This window comes from Drosophila biarmipes, chromosome 2R (genome assembly GCF_025231255.1).
Source record: "Drosophila biarmipes strain raj3 chromosome 2R, RU_DBia_V1.1, whole genome shotgun sequence".
Classification (NCBI taxonomy): Eukaryota; Metazoa; Arthropoda; class Insecta; order Diptera; family Drosophilidae; genus Drosophila; species Drosophila biarmipes.
The window spans coordinates 20031899-20049896 of NC_066615.1; the positions used below are offsets into that span (position 1 = coordinate 20031899).

Below are 17998 nucleotides of genomic sequence, written 5' to 3' on the forward strand. Positions count from 1 at the left end.
TTTAACATTTTAAGATACATTATATTCTACAAGTAAAATGTAAAATTTGTTGGCGGTTTATTTTGAAATTACTTAAAATATGTTGTAATACTGCGTAGTTTTTAAGATATTTTTTGACCAATTATAGTGGTCTGTTTTAAAATATAAAGATGATGTAGAAACAAAATTCAAGAATATGTATAATGTGGTTATCCTTTAACCCCAAAAAAGCTTATGCACTCTTGAAATGTATGTAATGATTACTTATTTATTTATCATAACTTCTTCATTTTTATTTATTTTAAAGCTTATTCTAATGTATCCGAACTTATCAAAAGTTTGTATATGCTCTTAATTAAACTTATCCGCCAACACTTAGCAGAACTCTAACCGGAATTCCTGTGTCTCCGTCGGAAGCAGTGGTTGACATTGGGCTTAACACCCTGGCAGCGGTTGTTCCAAGCCACCCAGGCGGAGAATCCCTGCTGCTTCCTGATGTACTTGGCACAGGCAATCGAGTACCGGATATCGTCACTCAGCAGCAGGCGGCAGGGCAATCGGCAGAGATCGTTGGAAGGACGACCGTCAGCGGGCTTGCACCAGTAGCGATCGTTGATCTGGAAAAGACCCCAGTCCACCGAGCCATCCGCGTTGGAAGGATTGATGGCCTTCGTGCTGAAGGAGCTCTCGCCCTCCACGAGGCACAGCCAGTCGGGCAGCTCGTGGTAGGGCATTCCATACCTGTAAAGCTGACGGGCCAAGCTGCATCTGCCCACCTGCCTGCCACTGGCCAGTGATAACGACAGAACCAGCAGCCAAATGGGCCACATCTTCGGTAACAATGAGCGATTCTAATTGGGAATCTTGGCTTTTATAGCCTTCTAAAGCATGGTGGCTTGGGCCAATCTAATTTTTACAAGCACTCATTTGGACAGCTCTGAAGTGTGGCCCACACTCGAGCATAAATTATGTACACTAGGCGACAAAGCTCAGAGGCCAAGTGCTACTATAAGAATCCAGTTCTATTGAACCAATATTAGCATTTGAATCAAATGAATAATGCCACTTGTTTCGCGAATTTAACAAAAGAAGATTAGTCAACCTAATTAATTATTATAAAAAAAGGTAGCTGGCAAACGTTTTTTTTGTATATATCAAAACAGACACATATGTGAAATATTTCGTTATCCAAGGATAATATATACATCTTGTTAATTTTTCAGACCACATTAAAGTTATATAGATTTAATTTTAAATATGGGTAGTAAATTTAAAACATTTTTTTTAAGATTAGACAAGTTTTCTATATAAAACCACAAATGCATCCAGGATATATTATACAATGAATTAACAATAAGAAAGTAAGTAGTCATAATCATTATTAATCATAATTAAAAATCAAATATTAAAAAAAGTCACATATAATAAGAAGTATTGAAACAATGCTGTATTGTTCTGTGACAGCAAAAGTAAATTTTCCTGTGCATTTGGTTTAACTGAGAGTAGGAGTCTTAAAAATAGCCACCTGAAATCTCTGTTTTGCTGATCAGTGTCAAACCCGCAACGGGCTTTCGATTGTCGATCATGGAACAGGCCGATCGGGCCAGTTTCGTTAATATATGGAGTGGGAATGGCTCGCCATTTAAGCGAGGCATCTGCCTGGCCCCAGTTTCACTTTCAATGGGTTCTTTTGTACGGTGCTCAGGTATTATATAACCATATTGACAGCTGGAGGGGCTGGCGCACTTGAGATCGCGTGTGCGCCAACAAAGGGGCAATCAAGCGAGAGCCAAGTCGTTCAACTTTCGGACAACTCGTTTTATTGTCGTAAAAAGACGTACAAAAATATGCAACAAAATATGCAAAACACTACTACATATAGACTATCCTTACAACTAACGAATCTCCTGAAGTTCCTGAGCTGGGGGCTGTTTAATCTCTTGTTCCGTGGGCTGCTGGTAGCCTTGCTTGGGCAGGAACTGCCGCTTCCTCGACGTGGGACGCACCACAATGTGTGCCACGCAGGTGCAAATGGCGGCGATGGCAAAGTACTTGAAACTTTCTCGTCCTCCCAGGCTCTTGAACATCAGTCCACCAATGAGGGATCCAATGGAGAAGCCCAGACCATCATCCATTCCAGCCATCAATCCCTGGACAGTGGCCGACGTACCTGGAGGCGCCACCGCCGAGGCGTAGGCCACAATGCAGGTGTAGCACAGGGCATAGGTGATGCCCTGGAAGAAGAGCTCCACGCCCACCAGATACCAGGGATTGGGTATCCAGGCGATCAGCGACAGCCGCACGGCGTAGAAGAAGAAGCACATGCTCATGCAGTGGACATAGCCCAGCTTCTTGATGATTTTGCCGCTGTAGAAGAAGAAGGGCACCTCACCCGCCAGACACTCGGCGGCCACCACGAGACCCTCGATCAGCTTGATCTGGTGCATGTAGCCAGTGGCCTCGGCCACCTGCTCCAAGTGCCAGAACATGAAGTATATGATGAACGAGTCAATAATGCCAGCCATGGTGGCGAAGAACAGGAAGACCACGATGGGTGGCTGGCGAACCAGTTGCCAGACATCGCTCCAAATGGACTCGGATCCTCCCAGCTTGGGCAGCTTCAGCTTGGACACACTGAACAGATCCAGCAAACTGAACACGCACATGATGATTAAGGCGGGTGTCATACTTTTAACGGCGTCCGAGGTCCACCAGTTGACCACGATGCCGGCGAGCAGGGCGGTGGCTCCAAAGCCAATGGTTCCCCACACCCGTTGGGCTCCGTACTTGCCCTGCTCCTCGTCGCCCAGCAGGTCAAAGCAACAGGCATCGGATATGGAGTTGGTCACATTGAAGCCGACGATTCCAATGCAGAGCAGGCACACGAAAAGCCAGAACTTGCCAGCTCCGTAAATACAGCTGTCCACAGGACGCACTTCACAGGATGCATTGGTCCATTCACTGGTCGCCGGTTGAGTGAGGCAAATGTGATGCGACTCGTTGCCATGGAGCAGGTTCTGGCTGAGATTGAGCCCCGCCTCGTGGGCCACAATCAGAACGGAGAGTTCCTCCTTCTCCTGAACGCATTTCGCCTGGTGCGTGGTTTGGCAGAATGCATCAGATGAGTATATATTCGCAATGCAGTCGCGGGGACTCTCCAGCACCGTCACATTCCATTGGGCACTGCCCTCCTCCAAGGGGATCAAATGTGAGTTGTCCGGCAGGAAGTAAAATCCAGCAAAGGCCAGGGTCATGATCAGGATTAGAGAGACAAAGATGAACTTGCGCAGGCTCTGTGAAGTAAATGTGAGTATTAGTTTTTGCTAGGTATGTGCATAAGGATTAATATTAAGCTCACCGCAAAATAATCAGCCAGAAAACCCACCAGGGGTTTGGCCAGGACATAAAGTATGGGCAAAATGGCCATTATGTAGCCCATTACATCCGGGGGAACCCCGATTTGCTTGCCAATCACCGGCAGTTGGGGCAGTATGGGTCCCATGGCTTTAAAAGTTAAGAGGAAAACGATTAAAGTAACTTATGATAGAAAGGTAAATCATTATAGTATTACATAAAGAAATATATAAAACCAAGTTTGTATCTAGGGGAACCTTTCACAAAGCCTTTCAAAGGGTCCTACGACACTTGTTTTTGACCAACTAATCCAATTTATGTTGAAAAGTCATGGAAACCTAAAGAACTGTTTAAAAAGATATACATCAAATACTATTTTAGTTGCCCTGACTTTACCAAATAAGTCTAGACAGTTAATTAAAAATAAAGCTTAGTGTCATAAGGCCTTAACATTTCATCAGGTTTTCTCCTCATATATTCGATAATGTCACCGATAAGAGTATTTCTGATATGAAGTAGTACCGAGAATTGATTATAATCACCCAATTATTGTGAAATCGGTGCTAATTTAGCATGGTACAGATCTTACCCGCCATAAAGAAGAAGAAATGTGCCTTGATGGGCAGCAGGCGCCTGTTGAGTCGCACCATTGTCCAGTCCTTAGAGTATGGCTAATCGTTGAGTTGGAAAACGACGAAGTATATCACAGTTCAGGAGTCTCCGAGCGGTCCTCAGCTTATTCCGGGTGAAAAGGTGCTCCTACCCAGATAAGATCATAGTTTTGCACTTCGCCCGTCGTCTTTCGCCGTTCGACGCTGGAAGAGATCTGTCGTCTGGTGGAACGAGTCTGTAAATAGCCAGCGATATGGATGTAAATCAGAGACTGCTAAGCGATATCTAATCTAGTGGTGATAAGACGCTGGGCCAGACTGTATAGAAAGTTGTAATCGGCTGCATAAAAGTGCCAGGATGATAGCAGAAGCATAAGACTTTCGGCCTCACAAATCTTATCGCGCCTAATACCATTACGATGCTTGGACAAATTAGGTTCGCAGGTGCAATAGAGACTTTAGGGCCTGCCGTAATAAATATGCCTTTGAGGCATGTTGAAGATCCCCTCTTGTGAGCGCCCCGACTCAATTAGTTAGAGCGTGTTGTGTAAATTGAATATGGCTTGGTATAAAGTGTATGTACTTTGTGGATAAAAACCGGTTTACGATTAACTCGTAAACTTGACACAGAAAAATAATACTTTGCAAGCCCCGAAATAATGGCTAGCAAACACTAAAACCGATCATTAATCAAATACCGTTTAGATATTCGGAAATCCCTAGAGAAATTAGGGGAGTTACTGCAAAAAATCCAAGCTGCGTGAGGGAACCCAAAGAGAACAATGGTTATAAGGTGAAAAAAGGGAAGCCATAGCAACGTTTGACTTCACAGAATTGATCAAGGGTTTCGATTCAAAGCATTTGAATACAATGCTGTGCACAGCCGAACGTTGAATTATATAGTTGTAGGTATGAATTTTAATTATCTGCCGAACAATTAGGTTCACGCGATTGTAGTCCACCCACTAGTGACGCCTTGTCTGAGATCAGGTTGTACACGGACGCCGAGAGCTGCGGTCAGAGACTGAAGAAAATGCTGAAAGGCCTGCAGTTTGTATGGCAGCTGATAAGTCGCGTCGGCCGATAAGGATTCGGTCAACCAAACATGGTGCTGTGCACACAAAACCAGGCATTGATGAACTACAGACCGGGTGGGGACTGGGCTTGCCCTCCAGGTAATCCCCCCGAGATGCTCCGCCCCGCCCTCTTCGGAGGTGCTAATCGATCAGAGAGCTATCCAAAAAACCCCAGCTTGAGTCACCAGCTGTGCGTAGCTCATTGTTATTCCGCTGTTCCGCCGGCGATCTCGTTCTGCAGCCTGAGCTTACGGATCGCTCGGATCGCTCGGCTCGAGTTTTACTCGCTGGCATCTGGGAGGGCTGGCTTCAGTCGCCGTCGATCTTCCACTGCGGGCGGTTCGGGCCTCAAAGCTGAGATTAGCCTACACTTCGAGTCGAACCTCCATATCCACATAGTGGCAACGGTTCTCAACGCGTTCTCAGCTAACCACCTAATCCCGACTTGTCGCCGGTCTCGAGTGACAACTAACGAGCTTCGGTTGACGCAATCAGAAATGCAGTGGCTTACATCGGTTTTGGTGGGGCTGTTCGCCTCGCTCTTATCACCCTCGATGTGCGTAGCTCTGGAACCGCTGGACGATGGCAAACGTAAGTTGATTAAAGCCGAGGGGGCGGATCTGGGGCGTCTGGAAGTACAAAAATAAACAAAGCAAATTGGTATAATTAATTGAGCTGTTTTAGTGTCTGTGTGTTGAACTTAATCGAGATATTTTTGAATGCTTGACTAGGTTATATTACCAAGAAATGTGTTATTGTATGGGAAAGATCTTTATATTTACAATGCTGTTACTGCTGTTACCTAAATTATTCAATCATTGTTTCAACTTTTGTTTATTAATTTGTTTGCTAAGAAGTCAAGTTAATTAGAAATCAATTTTTTAGTATGGTTAGAACAAATACTGTAATATGTCTTAACATATTTTGAAAAACCACTATAATTTATATTAATATAATATTTTATATTACATTATTTATATTATTGTTTTCTGAGAACATAATGCAACTTCTCACTTCATTTTAATCACGCCGTTACTCATTGTCCCTTAAATTTTTTCAAATTTCCAATTCATAATATCTTTTTGAACTAAATTGTAAGTGAGTCACTTTAGGTACATCCTTAAACTAACTTGACTAACTATTTACTCGTTGTAATAGATCAGTCTTGGTTGAACTTAACTTCCAAGTAAACTTTTGTTTTCTTTTATAACTTTATTAATACTTAGCATATTCGTAGAATCTTCCCCAGCAACAATGTTAGTCAATTTAATAGCATCCATCAAGTAAAAACCCACTTTTTGCTGAGATTTCTGCAAAGTCAGACCCGCAATTAGCCGTATCGCCGCGTAAAAAACCACCTATCATGGATCTTAAATTCGAAATGCACTGTGAGAGAGCAGGCGACCTTGGGGCCCGCGACTGGGTGTAATCAAAACCCGCTAGAGACAGTAAAAAGCCGATCAAAAACCAGTCCCGACCTTGGAGCTCGTGATCCACTGCCCAAAAAGTCCACCCGGCAGAAGTCGCGTTCCCAGCCTTATGCCAATTCTGCGAATGCAGCACAGGTTTCCCCCGGTCACCTGACGCACCTGAGGGGAATTTTTAATCTTAAAAATAAGAGTGAAATACCCTCCAGATATCATCTCTACCCAAAACTGCATGCGGGAGAGGCACTCAAAGAAATCAATAAAAAAACAAAGATAATCATAATTAATGCCGCTAGGGGCAACAGGTTTTTAGCGGATTATAAATAAGTATTTCAGATATACAGATGTCCGAAACTAAATGTGTTTACTCGCTCCTCCTCTTTCAGTGCGGGTCTGTGTGGTGGAATCTCGTGGCATTTATCGGAAAACCCCCAAGTTCTGCCCGCTGCTGAAGGCCAAGAGCAACATCGAGTGCGTCATCGGCGTGGACCGGCTGGACTGCGTGAGGCGCATCCACAAGGGCACTGCCCACTTCGGAGTGCTCACCTCGGAGGACCTGGTGGCCGCCCGCTGGGCCAGCGTGGAGATCCTGGTGGCCAGCGAGCTGCGCTCCCACGAGTCCAACTTCGAGTACGAAATTGTGGCGGTGGTGGACAACCAGGCCAACATCCACACAGTCCACGATCTTCGCGGGGCCAAGCTGTGCCATCCTGGCTATGGGCTGGGCAATCACTGGACGGAGGTCCTGGCCAATGTAGGTAGTCCCCTCTAGGGTATCGAGCTCAATATTAATCGAACTCTTCGCAGTACTTTGAGGCAGCCATGGTTTCCAAGACCTGTGACCCCGAGATGACCGTCACGGAGGATCGGATTGCCTCCTCGGCCAAGTTCTTCGGTCCCAGCTGCAAGGCAGGCCCCTGGGTGCTCGACCCCAACCAGGATCGCATCCTCAAGAGGCGCTATCCCTCGCTGTGCGAGATGTGCTATGACCCCGGCAGCTGTGACCAGAACGACAAGCACTGGGGGCGACGTGGAGCTCTCTACTGCCTGACCAGTGGTGGCGGCAACGTGGCCTGGGCTCGTCTGGATGATGTGCGCAGTCATTTCGGGGTGAGTTGGCCGGATATATCCCTAAGTGTGCAAAGTTAATAATCAAAGTGTTATTTTTATTAGTTCTCTGGCATTCCTGCCCAGGCGAACCCCTCGGAGTACAGCTACCTCTGCCCGGATGGCCACCTGCAGCCCATGAACGCCAGCCGACCATGTGTCTGGGTGGCCAAGCCCTGGCCCGTGGTGGCTGCCCGCCGCAGCCACGCCGCCCAGGTGCAGCGCCTGGTCACTGGCCTCACCCACGACGAGCCGGACAGCTGGCAGAGTGCTCTGCTCAGTCTGCTGGAGACCTATCACGTCTTCACCGTTCCACTGGACAATGTGATAGCCATCGATGACTATCTGGACCAGGCCACCGCCTTCCAGTCGGCCTACAGCTTCCCGGAATGCAATCCACCGCGCTCCATTGTCTTCTGCACCACGTCCATCATTCAGCATGTGAAGTGCTCCTGGCTGCAGGAGGCCTCACAGGTCTATGGTGTCCAACCGAATGTCCAGTGCGTGAGGACCATGGATATGCAACAGTGCCTGGATGATGTCAAGTTCAAGGCATCGGATGTAATGCTGGTGGATCAGGACATGCGGGTGAAGGCCCAGCGGGACTATGACCTGGTGCCACTGCTGTACGAGTTCGCTGCCGACATGCATGATCGGTATGTGACCATTGCCGTGGTGCACAAGGATTCCAAGTTCGAGAGCTTCAAGGATCTGCGGGGAGCCCGTGCCTGTTTGCCCTCGTTCGAGGGCGCTGCCCATTTGTCCGTCCAGGAGACGATTGTGAATGCCACGGGCAAGGTGCACTCGCTTCACTCCTTCTTCCACCGCGACTCCTGCTTGTGGGATCCCCAGAAGGGCCGGGAGTGCCCGCTGCACTACCAGGGCGATGAAGGTGCCCTGCGTTGCCTTTCCGAGGGCGCCCAGGTGGCCTTCCTCAGCTCCGATGTGTACGGCAAGTACGTGTCCGGTAATCTCACCTCGGACTGGTTGGCCCGTGGCAGCCACAAGGACTTCCGTGTGCTGTGCCCCTATGGAGGCATAGAGAAGCACTCCAACTTCAAGTACTGCTACCTCCATTGGACCACTCGTGGCCACCTGATGACCCACAACTCCACGCTGACTCGACGCAATGAGATCTACAACTCCCTGAGGGACATGGATCAGTTGTTTGGCCGGAAGTACAAGAGTGAGACGCGTCCGTTTACGCTCTTCGGCATCTTCGACAAGCAGAACAATGTGCTGTTCCAGGACACCACCGATGGACTGCTGGGCCTGCAGGACCTGCACCGCGACAATGCCAAGCGGGTGATGGAGCACATCTACTATCGCTACGCCAATACCCAGTACTACAAGAACTTTGACGAGAGTGGAGGAGCGGCGAAATCAAGTCTTAGTCTCTGGATTTTGCTTTTGGGCTTCTTTTTTGCAGTGTATCGTCACTTTGCCTAGTCTCTCGCGCTCAAGTCTAATCTTATTTATTGTGATATTACGCTAAACTTAAGTTAAGTATAACAAAGCTTCAAAACAAGCTGTATCACCAATTTAAATGTTTGAATTTTGAAAAGGCGGTTGCTTTTGGTGGGGAATTATCGATAGCACAATCGATAGGCTATGGTAATCGTTAGGGGTTACTTTTTAAAATGGTTTTATATGGAGTGATATGTTTTGTATTTTTATAAAAAGAGTATTTAATTTTATAAAAAACCTTAAAGAATAAACAAAATTCTAAGCAATTTTAATTATTTTACTGAATACCTACCAGTTGCTTTTCAACATGGCAGCGCTTTGCAACACTGGCCCATCAGCTGATTGTGTTATTGCTGGCCCATTTGTTGTTGCTATGTACAAGGATTTGGTTGCCCAGGAAACAGGAAAAAATGTCACAACTGAGCCGCATTACGATTGATTAAATTTACAAGGCATTCCGACATTAACTCCCATCACTTGGCATTAGAATTAGGCAGTTTAAACAATATTAGTTGCTAATAAAATGTCCAAAAATGCGACGCGAACGAGCAGCAAGAACGTAAGCCCGTGAAAAAGGCACTCGAAAGCAGCAAAAAACCATTAACAAAACGCACATACGTATAGTACACCTTTCGATTGATTAGCAACCTGCAAGCGATTTCACTTTTCCGCAGGCTTCTTTGCACTCTTCACCGCCCACAAAAGCCAAACAAAGGCTGTATTTTATCATTTACACCTGGTCCGCAGCTACTCCACCACCTTTAGAGTTCAGACTTAAGCCAGCAAAAGCATTATTGCCAATAAGCACACACTTGAGCATGGTAATCATGCACTAAATATGTAATAGCATTCAATTAAAACTAATAAACGAACCGATCGCTACACTACACGTAAAAAAATAATGTTTGGACAAGGCCAGTGCTGTTAAGTGGCAACACACAGTGCTGTAAAACACAGAAAAAACGTTAAGATTTCGAAAATCCGTTCAAATTGTAGGTCAGAGCGGAAGTGCCCAGGAAGGTCAGCAAATCACCGGCAACAAGTGTCCCGGCGACCACAAGGGAGCCAAGGGAACGAAGGTCACTGGCCAGGCAGCCAGACAGCTTGGAAGGTGAAAAAATTGCCAAGAAAACCACAACAACGACCAGCAAAAAGCCACTGAGAACGGGTAAAAGCAAGGAGAGGGAACCCCTGAGCAAGAGGACCACTCCGTCGCCGGGTGCAGGTGCATTGCGTGCCAGCACCACCTCCACCCGACAAGCAACCACAAACCCACCCTTGCAGTCGAAGTCCAAAACACAGGCCGTGGCCAAATCCAAACCCAATGCAGTTCTGGACACGTACCACAGTGTTACAGTAGCTTCGCCACCGCAAAAGCGCAGAGGACTGGCCAAACAGGACAAAGAATCACCCACTCCCCCTTCAAAAGGATATTCCCCTGTTGCTCAGGCGAAAAAGGAGCACACATTTCCTACCAAAAAAGATGCTCCTGCTACACCTTCTTCAAAAGAAGATGCCCCTGCTGCCCCAGCAAGAGCCAGAACCTTTACCCGCACCTTGGATCCCGAGGAAGTGGTGGTTCTTAAGCGCGAATCCGCCAAGCAGAGGAGCGAAGTGGAACCGCCACTCCTAAAACAGCCCGTGGCCTTTGAGGTCAAGTTCGAGGAAGCGAAGAAGCCAGATCCGGAATCAGATGACTACTCCGATGACTTTGAGTCTTACGAATCCGATTTCGAGACGGATGCCAGCACGCCAGGTGAAGAGGAATCAGAAGCAGCAGAAGAACCCTCCGCCTCCGAGGCAGAAGTGGAGGAAGAGGAGCCGGAGGAGGACTCGGAGCCCACCCAGAATCCCATCACCGTGATCCAAAGGGATAAGGATCAGGAGCGAAAACTGGACTCCGGCCACTATGACATGCACATGCGCAGGAATCCCCTGAGCAGTCAGTCCACGCTGAACCATTACGATAGCTTCGATACCAACTCGATGGCCAACTCGGAGCAACTGGACTCCGGCATCAGCACGAATGGCGCGGAGAAGCCGCGAAGTGGGGAGGCCAATGTGTACTACGGTGGCTACTCCGGCTTCGTGTCCCATCCGGTGATCAGTCGTCGCGGCGAGGAGCTGATGGCCAAGCTGCGCTTCGACCAACTCAACTACCACTTGTTCGAGATGAAGCCCCTCAGCTACGAGGGATTCATGCAGAGCTATGGCAAGCTGAATGCCTGCCAGCTGGCTACGCAGACCCAGTCGCCGCAAATGGACGGCGAGTGCCAGACGCTGGAGGTGCACAGTCGGAGCAGCTGGACCCAGCATCCACCACACTATGGTGGTCAACTGGTGCTCAGCTGCAGTGGCGATGCGGAGGTGGATGAACCGTTGGGTAACCAGTCTTTAGATGCCTATGAAGCGAGCCTTTCGCGCTTGGAGCAACTGCGTCGCCTGGAGCAGACTCGCTCGCAGCAGGTGCAGCAAAAGAGATTAGCCAAAACAACGGATCTGGAGCGTCTGAATACGTTTCTGCACAAGGCAGCCCGACTTATGGGTAGAGTCCTGGAGGGCAACAAACACCCAAACCAAAGCAATGGTCCACGGAATATACCACTCCAGACGGGTCTGCTCAACGCCCTCCCCGTGCGTCGAATCTTTGGAAGCTGTGGCGACGGACGACTGGTGGTCACCGTCCACGAATGTCCCCCCGAGAGCAACGTGTACAAAGAGGACTTTGCCAGCCTGCTCATGGTCTGGTCACTGGCCAATCCCGGCCAGCCGTTGCGTCTGCTCTCCACCTGGGCGGAGGTCAGCCGCGTGGTAATCTCTGGCGAAGCCCAGGACATCGTGGTGGCCGGACTGAGGGATGGCAGTGTAGCTATGTGGGATCTGCGGGAGACGCACAGCTACTGCTCCAAGTTGGATGGCCACCTGACGCACTTTGCAGCCACGCAGTCAGTGGTTCCCATGCTGGAGCAGCAGCAGGAGGTGACCGCCATGGATCTGGGAGCTGTGGTGGATGTGCGCAGCTTTAGATCGCCGTTTAAGGGCGGAGTAATAGCTGGTGGATTGCAGACGGCCTATAAGGAAGTCCAGGTGGGTCATCAGTATTTAATCATAGGATTCAGAATTTTATTTTTATTACCAACTTAAAATTTTATTCAAAATAAATTTGTTTTTAAGTGCTTATAGGTTAAAACACAAGATTAAATACAAATTTTGTAATATTTACTAAGCAAATATGCTTAAAAAATTTGTTTAAAAAAAAAAAATTGTTAACCAGTGAAAGATGCAGGAAAAATAATTTTTTAAGAAATGGATTCAAGTATAATCCGAATCTAAATCATAAAATTATATTATATTTTTGGATTGTTTTTAAAATTGTATCTTGGATAAAAGATTTTAGGTCTATACAATATAAAAAGCTTTAAAAATAAGGATATTTTTTTAGTTTTTAAAAAAATACTACAAAACTTGTTTTTATTTTAAGTAAAGTTACCTATACTGAATTTTTTTAAGCTAAACATATTAATAGAATAAAAAAATTAACCATAACTCAACCCCTAACAGTACGCCTCCCTCAATGACTCTGGGCTGCTGACCATGTGGACCCTGGTGGAGGGAGCCTCCTCCAGCAACAGCAACGAGTTCAGCTCGCCGTGGGCTCGGGTGAAGCTGCTGCAGAGTGCCACCTGCGATCTCAGGAGCTATCTGGAGCGACGCCTGCTGAAGAGCAAGCAAAGTGCCTACGAGAAGACCAAGTCCCTGTTCCAGGGCAACATCTACAGCGACGACCTGCTGAGGGAGCTGAACGAGACCCAAACGCTGAGCACCGCTCTGCAGGATCAGGGACTGCAGGGGATGCGCTTCACCAGCATCGACACGGGAAGTGAGCTCATCTACGTGTGCACCAACCGCAACTTTGTGCTGTGCTGCACCAGGAGCTTGAAGACGGAACGCTTCTCCAGGATCGCTGTGAACGAGAGTCGTTTCCTGTTCCCCACCTCCCTGTGTGTGCTCTCCAACGAGAGCTATGTGGCCGTGGGCCTGTCCAATGGCTCCGTGATGATTCTCAACTGCAATCAGCGGCAAAGGCAGCGACAGAAGACTCCCCACAGACCCAAAACAGGACTCCCGCCGGCCAGCGATGAGCCCGATCCCGAGACGGGCAAGTCCTGCGCCATCCAGAACATCATACTAAACGAGCGCAGATCCTTCGACCAGCAGGTGGATCCCCATACCAATTCCAATCCCACCTACGACCCCCGACCCAACACGGCGCTGGAGCAGATTGAGCGACCCAGGCGTTCCTACGAAATGAGAGTCTTTGACCAGCAGCTGCTCCTCAGTGGCAGCGGCCTGCGTCAGCACCTCGTCCAGGCCCTGATCCTGTCCAGCGACGGCTGGCGAGTCTCTGCATTGACCAATGGAACTGTGCGCACCTACGATTTCTACCGCGACAGGGAGGTACCCAGTGAGCAGCCCACGGAAAGCCGCTCCAAAGTCACGGATATCGCAGCAGCTCGCAGTTCTGGACAGGAGCAGGTCCTGCTCATCCTGGACGCCACTGGGCAGGTGCAAGCGCACACCCTTGACTACTAGCTTGTTAAATATTTTCTAATTTGTATGCGTTTGTTGAAACCTTTTTTAAAGCAAATAAAGTCGACCTAGCCCTACCAGATTTGAATATAATCGAAGGAAATATTAAAAAACAATTCGATGTATTTCTTAATTCAAATAATTTAGTGCTAGTTTACAAAACTAAAGTTTGGATAAGAGGATGGTATCGAATTTGAACTTGTTTTGTTTAGGGGCATTATTTTTTTTTTAATCCTGAGCATATATATTTTAAACAATTAAATGGTTAAATAAATACCTGTAATTTTACCAAGAGTACAAGTTGCTTGGATCACTTTTAATAAATTCATTTGCATATATTTAAGGAAAATCTAAGTAGATTATTTTAAACATTTATTAACAAAAATTCGTAGAGCCACATGCTCTATTTTGCTCACTTCACTATGATATGATATGTACACTTCTCCACCTCATTCTTGGTGGTTATTCCTACCAAGCTAAACCTGCCTGGCCATGGACAACATGCCGCCGGCGGTCGTGGCTCCCAGGAGCTGTCGCACCGTCTGCAGCTCGTCCCTGAGCGCCAGGACCTGGGCCCTCAGGATGGAGTTCTCCTGCTCCAGCAGAGCCGCCCGGAAGGCTATCCTGTCCTCCCGGATCTTGCGCGCATCCCTGGACTTCTTCGCCGCCTCGTTGTTCCGCTTGCGCCGCTCGAAGTACTTGGCATCCTTCTGGGCCTCCGGAATGGGTCGCTTCTCGCCGCGAACCCGCCGGTGCATGAAGCCCGGAAACATTCCTGCTCCCATGACGCCCACGCGGTTGAGCTCCATGAGCGGAAATTCCAGGGCCTGAAGGGCGTGACTAGGCGGAGCAATGTACTCGAAGGCAGGCAGAGATTCGGAGGATCTCTTCGAAGCGACCATGCCGGGAAAGCCAAGCCCGGGCAGCCGGAGATCCTGGGGCATGGGAAAAGCGTACGGCGGATTCTTATTCTTGCTCTCCAGGTCGGCGTCCAGTTCGGAGTGCAGCGATACGGTCTCGGTGACATCCAGAATGGGCGACTGGGCGGGCGAGTGCATCCTTTATCAATGCTCCGCTGAACTGAACTGAACTTCCGTTCGCGCCAACGGCCTGGCTGTGTCTGAGTCCTGCGCTGCGTTATGGCCCAAGTCCTGGCGACCACCTGCCTGCCGCGGTAATTATAGGTTCTTGTCACACAAACCCCCAACCCACATCCTCCCCCCTTTTGGGGCTAATTCTAAGCCAGCCGCAACCCTCCTTCGCCGGCTGATTCAACCAATCACGCAATGTTGACGGTAATTATTCGTCAAATACATGACACTTGGCCGGGCCAGCATGGCATTTATTGTGCTGCCCGGTTACAAGGACTTCATATAACTGGTTAGCCAGATTACAAACCCCAGACCCGGTGCCCCCCGCAGCACCTTTTTCAGGGGGTGTAGCAAGTGCCTGGTCCTCGGAGTTGGCCAACTGTTATGCGGTGGGGCGGAAAACGGAGGGATTTCCCGGCCACTGACCAATGGGAGTGGACCTGCGACTATCGACCGGCATTTTGTAGACGCAAGCTCCTCGATAAGCAGCGGTAATAGTCTGAAAGAGGCGGGCCGGAACCCCCAAGTTATTGCACTCACTGGAAATAAACCATTTCAAATCGGGGTACTTGAATTAGTAATTTATAAATTGACATTAATTAAGAGGATCGTGCAGGGATACAAAAGGGGTATAGTCCTTGTTTTGATGATAATTCTTTATACTCTTTCATACCATTCTATATATATACAGATGAGTATAAGTATAAGTATACATATCACCATCAAGTGTTCAAAAAATTCCATCACATTATTGTATAATACTCCACTACAAAAGTTGATCTAAAATATTACATAGGTTCTGGAAACAGCATATGTTATATACATATTACATATGATAAGTTTGGTTTACATATTTTTTAATTTACACAATTTGGTATTTTTTAATTTTTAACTGCTAATTGCTTATATCGCTTTTATGAACATATATTATTATATCTATTCTTTATTTTTTAACATAGCTTTAGTAAAGTCACCATAAATAGGTACTTTTTAATGCTTTTTCAATAATACCATGAAATGTATTATCTTGTATCTAGTATTTTCTACAATCAAAAAGAGAAATAATTCAAGATCTTCTTAGATAAGCTCATATTGTTCTTATAATTAATATTTTTTTATATTTTTAATAATGTTATTAAGAAATAATAATAATTCCTATATTAAGATATACATTACTTAAAACCAGAGTGCCAATAAGTTTGGTAACCAGGAAACATATTATTATGACTCCATTAGCTGCACTTTGAAAACTGCAAAGTCAGGGAGTTCCGATTTGGCCAATATACCACATCAAGACATCAAAAAGTTTATCCAACTTCAATTTGATCAAGCATGACTCTTCAAAAATCGGAAAAGTAGTGGCTTGTGTGCTCCGAATGTGCTCCTGACAACTCCAAGACCCCCCTATAACCATCAATACCTAATGTATTCCGTGTCTCTTCCTTAACCCGTTCCGATTCGGGTTGAGAAAGTGTCACCTGTTTGCCGGGCCAAATTGGCAGTTTGGGCCACGGGTCTTCCCGCTCCCCGTAACCGGAAGTCGCATCCTCATAACGTTTCATAATGTATGCGCTAATTTATTATCTGTTGGCAAAAGTTGGGCCGTAGTTAACCCTTTGACTGGCATGTCGTTTATGGTGTTGGGTCTAACAGAGAGCTGAGGCCGGGAACAAGGGATTGCGTGCCGGAGTGACGTGTATGAAAGCGAAGGAAGCCTCCAGTATCATTCAAAGGGTTGAGCAGGGTATGTTGTAGATCCAAAAAACGAAGTACGAATGAGTCCTGGCATTGCTTGTATTTATTAGTTGCATTACCATACCACCAAATCCCAAATTTTGGAACCACCCCGGGGACCTTCGCTAATGCACTGGGAGGAGCACTTTGGGCAAAGGCTATTTATATTTTAGACAAATTACCAGGTAATACAGCTGGCCGAACATGTAATTCTTTCGATGTTTGTTTGCCCAGTAATTGAAGAGCAAACCTCGGGGACCCGCGATGGACAAACCGTTAATGACACCTTTAATTGGATGACATTAGCACCAATGTCCTGGAGCATGACCGAGTGGGCCCTGGCTGGAACTTCAAAGCATAGATTTCCCCTTTGTTAGCCTATAATATTGTTCACTCAAAAACTCCATAGAGTAAAGATCTCATATAAAATCCTATGAAAAGCAAAGGAATGTGTGAGGAGGGCACCATCCGGGACTGCGAGCCCACCACCTTGCGGCTCCCCTACAACAGCTACCACATCAACTTGCCCCTGTACATCCTGGACATGGTGCGCATCTTCCAGGACCATCCCAAGTACAGCAATGGTATACAGGAGGAGCACATCCTGGAGATGCTGGAGAAGGAGTAAGTAAGCCTTAACTAAAACTAGGTCTTCATACTGACATATTTTAGTGATTTAAATGTACTTTTACTAATTTACTTTATACCATCTTATAACTTTACTAACCGAAATCTGCTCAGACCCTTTGCCTGCGGGGATCTGGAGTCGCAGATCAAGACCGCTCTGCTAGACCTCACGGCCAAGGGCTTCATACGCTACATTACCAATGGATACCGCACCCTGGGACCCATTGCCAAGCTCTCCAATGCCCGCTCCGTGCGTCACTTCAACATGACTTGGCAGCGCATTGCCGAATTGCAGAAGGTCAACTGCCCCAGCTTGGAGCCCGGATCCATCTCCAGCGGACCCTGCACCCAGCGTGGATCCAACTACTGAAGTTCGTTCTCTTCGTTACGTTAACCATTTCGTTTATTGAGTTTAGTTGCCCACGGAACAGTCCATACACACACCAAACACTCCATCGAAATTGTAATCGTCTAGTAAAATTCCTGCAAATCCAAGTTTCGGGGTAGTTTCCGTAGTTCCCTCGGTGTTCATCATCATCATTATGTTGGGAACACATGTCGCGGGGTCGGCCATCCTTTTGACACTTAACCAGGCTAATTATCCTCGGGGGTTGGCCCACTCGCATGAGGAATGTTGCAGGTGTTCTATAGGGAAAAAGGCTTCCAAAACTGATTTTACTATGACAATTGGTCATGATCCCCGGCGAACTGTGCCCAAAATGACCCCTGGCCAAGGCCCATTACCCTTTTGGCCAAACCGTTTAAATTGTCAACACCAGGAGGACAACGGAGGACAATGGAGGACACTAGGAGGACCTGTCGCCAGTGTTGTCCTCATGTGCGCCGACGAGTGCAGACACGCATGGGATCCCGGCCAGGTGTTATTTATTGCCTCTCTAATCGTTGCGGCATAATCTATTAGCACCCCGCCGGCA

General features: G+C 47.3%; 6 protein-coding genes across 8 annotated transcripts; 3 read left to right on the forward strand and 3 right to left on the reverse strand.

The window, feature by feature from the left end:
- Positions 1–300: 300 nt before the first annotated feature.
- LOC108022346 (lysozyme P) lies at positions 301–809 on the reverse strand. The gene has a single exon (XM_017091209.3). It carries the CDS (start codon positions 807–809, stop codon positions 366–368), a length of 444 nt encoding a protein of 147 aa, XP_016946698.1. The 3' UTR covers positions 301–365.
- Positions 810–1776: 967 nt separating this feature from the next.
- Positions 1777–5643, reverse strand: LOC108022748 (major facilitator superfamily domain-containing protein 6). 3 transcript variants are annotated; one of them, XM_017091841.2, is made up of 4 exons: positions 5532–5643; positions 3923–4180; positions 3338–3483; positions 1777–3272 (listed from the first exon to the last, which is right to left on the reverse strand). In XM_017091841.2, exons 2-4 carry the CDS (start codon positions 3981–3983, stop codon positions 1875–1877), a joined length of 1605 nt encoding a protein of 534 aa, XP_016947330.1. In that variant the 5' UTR covers positions 3984–4180; positions 5532–5643; the 3' UTR covers positions 1777–1874. The 3 variants fall into 3 exon arrangements, with proteins under 3 accessions (XP_016947330.1, XP_016947331.1, XP_050743224.1); XM_017091842.3 differs by lacking the exon at positions 5532–5643 and adding an exon at positions 4911–5063; XM_050887267.1 differs by lacking the exon at positions 5532–5643 and adding an exon at positions 4880–4898.
- Positions 5327–9095, forward strand: LOC108022747 (transferrin). The gene is made up of 4 exons (XM_017091840.3): positions 5327–5611; positions 6834–7201; positions 7255–7557; positions 7621–9095. The coding sequence occupies exons 1-4, from the start codon at positions 5518–5520 to the stop codon at positions 9001–9003; spliced, it is 2148 nt and encodes a 715-aa protein (XP_016947329.1). The 5' UTR covers positions 5327–5517; the 3' UTR covers positions 9004–9095.
- A 353-nt stretch (positions 9096–9448) lies between these two features.
- Positions 9449–13701, forward strand: LOC108022099 (uncharacterized). Its single transcript, XM_017090942.3, has 3 exons — positions 9449–9580; positions 10018–12108; positions 12583–13701. The coding sequence occupies exons 1-3, from the start codon at positions 9545–9547 to the stop codon at positions 13612–13614; spliced, it is 3159 nt and encodes a 1052-aa protein (XP_016946431.1). The 5' UTR covers positions 9449–9544; the 3' UTR covers positions 13615–13701.
- A 220-nt stretch (positions 13702–13921) lies between these two features.
- LOC108022427 (uncharacterized) lies at positions 13922–14701 on the reverse strand. Its single transcript, XM_017091313.3, has one exon. It carries the CDS (start codon positions 14667–14669, stop codon positions 14088–14090), a length of 582 nt encoding a protein of 193 aa, XP_016946802.1. The 5' UTR covers positions 14670–14701; the 3' UTR covers positions 13922–14087.
- Positions 14702–16806: 2105 nt separating this feature from the next.
- On the forward strand, positions 16807–17558 carry LOC108022372 (uncharacterized). Its single transcript, XM_017091253.3, has 2 exons — positions 16807–17060; positions 17178–17558. The coding sequence occupies exons 1-2, from the start codon at positions 16870–16872 to the stop codon at positions 17431–17433; spliced, it is 447 nt and encodes a 148-aa protein (XP_016946742.1). The 5' UTR covers positions 16807–16869; the 3' UTR covers positions 17434–17558.
- Positions 17559–17998: the final 440 nt, after the last annotated feature.

What these genes read in the sequence shown, in the direction of transcription:
- LOC108022748 (XM_017091841.2), bottom strand. Translation starts at nt 3,983, where the DNA reads ATGGTGCGACTCAACAGGCGCCTGCTGCCCATCAAGGCACATTTCTTC. An exon ending in TTTCTTCTTCTTTATGGCGG is followed by an intron (nt 3,484 to 3,922) that starts GTAAGATCTGTA and finishes TAACTTTTAAAG; the next exon opens with CCATGGGACCCATACTGCCC. An exon ending in TTCTGGCTGATTATTTTGCG is followed by an intron (nt 3,273 to 3,337) that starts GTGAGCTTAATA and finishes TTTACTTCACAG; the next exon opens with AGCCTGCGCAAGTTCATCTT.
- LOC108022372 (XM_017091253.3), top strand. Translation starts at nt 16,870, where the DNA reads ATGAAAAGCAAAGGAATGTGTGAGGAGGGCACCATCCGGGACTGCGAG. An exon ending in CTGGAGATGCTGGAGAAGGA is followed by an intron (nt 17,061 to 17,177) that starts GTAAGTAAGCCT and finishes AAATCTGCTCAG; the next exon opens with ACCCTTTGCCTGCGGGGATC.
- LOC108022427 (XM_017091313.3), bottom strand. Translation starts at nt 14,669, where the DNA reads ATGCACTCGCCCGCCCAGTCGCCCATTCTGGATGTCACCGAGACCGTA.
- LOC108022747 (XM_017091840.3), top strand. Translation starts at nt 5,518, where the DNA reads ATGCAGTGGCTTACATCGGTTTTGGTGGGGCTGTTCGCCTCGCTCTTA. An exon ending in GGACGGAGGTCCTGGCCAAT is followed by an intron (nt 7,202 to 7,254) that starts GTAGGTAGTCCC and finishes AACTCTTCGCAG; the next exon opens with TACTTTGAGGCAGCCATGGT. An exon ending in ATGTGCGCAGTCATTTCGGG is followed by an intron (nt 7,558 to 7,620) that starts GTGAGTTGGCCG and finishes TATTTTTATTAG; the next exon opens with TTCTCTGGCATTCCTGCCCA.
- LOC108022346 (XM_017091209.3), bottom strand. Translation starts at nt 809, where the DNA reads ATGTGGCCCATTTGGCTGCTGGTTCTGTCGTTATCACTGGCCAGTGGC.
- LOC108022099 (XM_017090942.3), top strand. Translation starts at nt 9,545, where the DNA reads ATGTCCAAAAATGCGACGCGAACGAGCAGCAAGAAC. An exon ending in CGCGAACGAGCAGCAAGAAC is followed by an intron (nt 9,581 to 10,017) that starts GTAAGCCCGTGA and finishes TTCAAATTGTAG; the next exon opens with GTCAGAGCGGAAGTGCCCAG. An exon ending in CGGCCTATAAGGAAGTCCAG is followed by an intron (nt 12,109 to 12,582) that starts GTGGGTCATCAG and finishes AACCCCTAACAG; the next exon opens with TACGCCTCCCTCAATGACTC.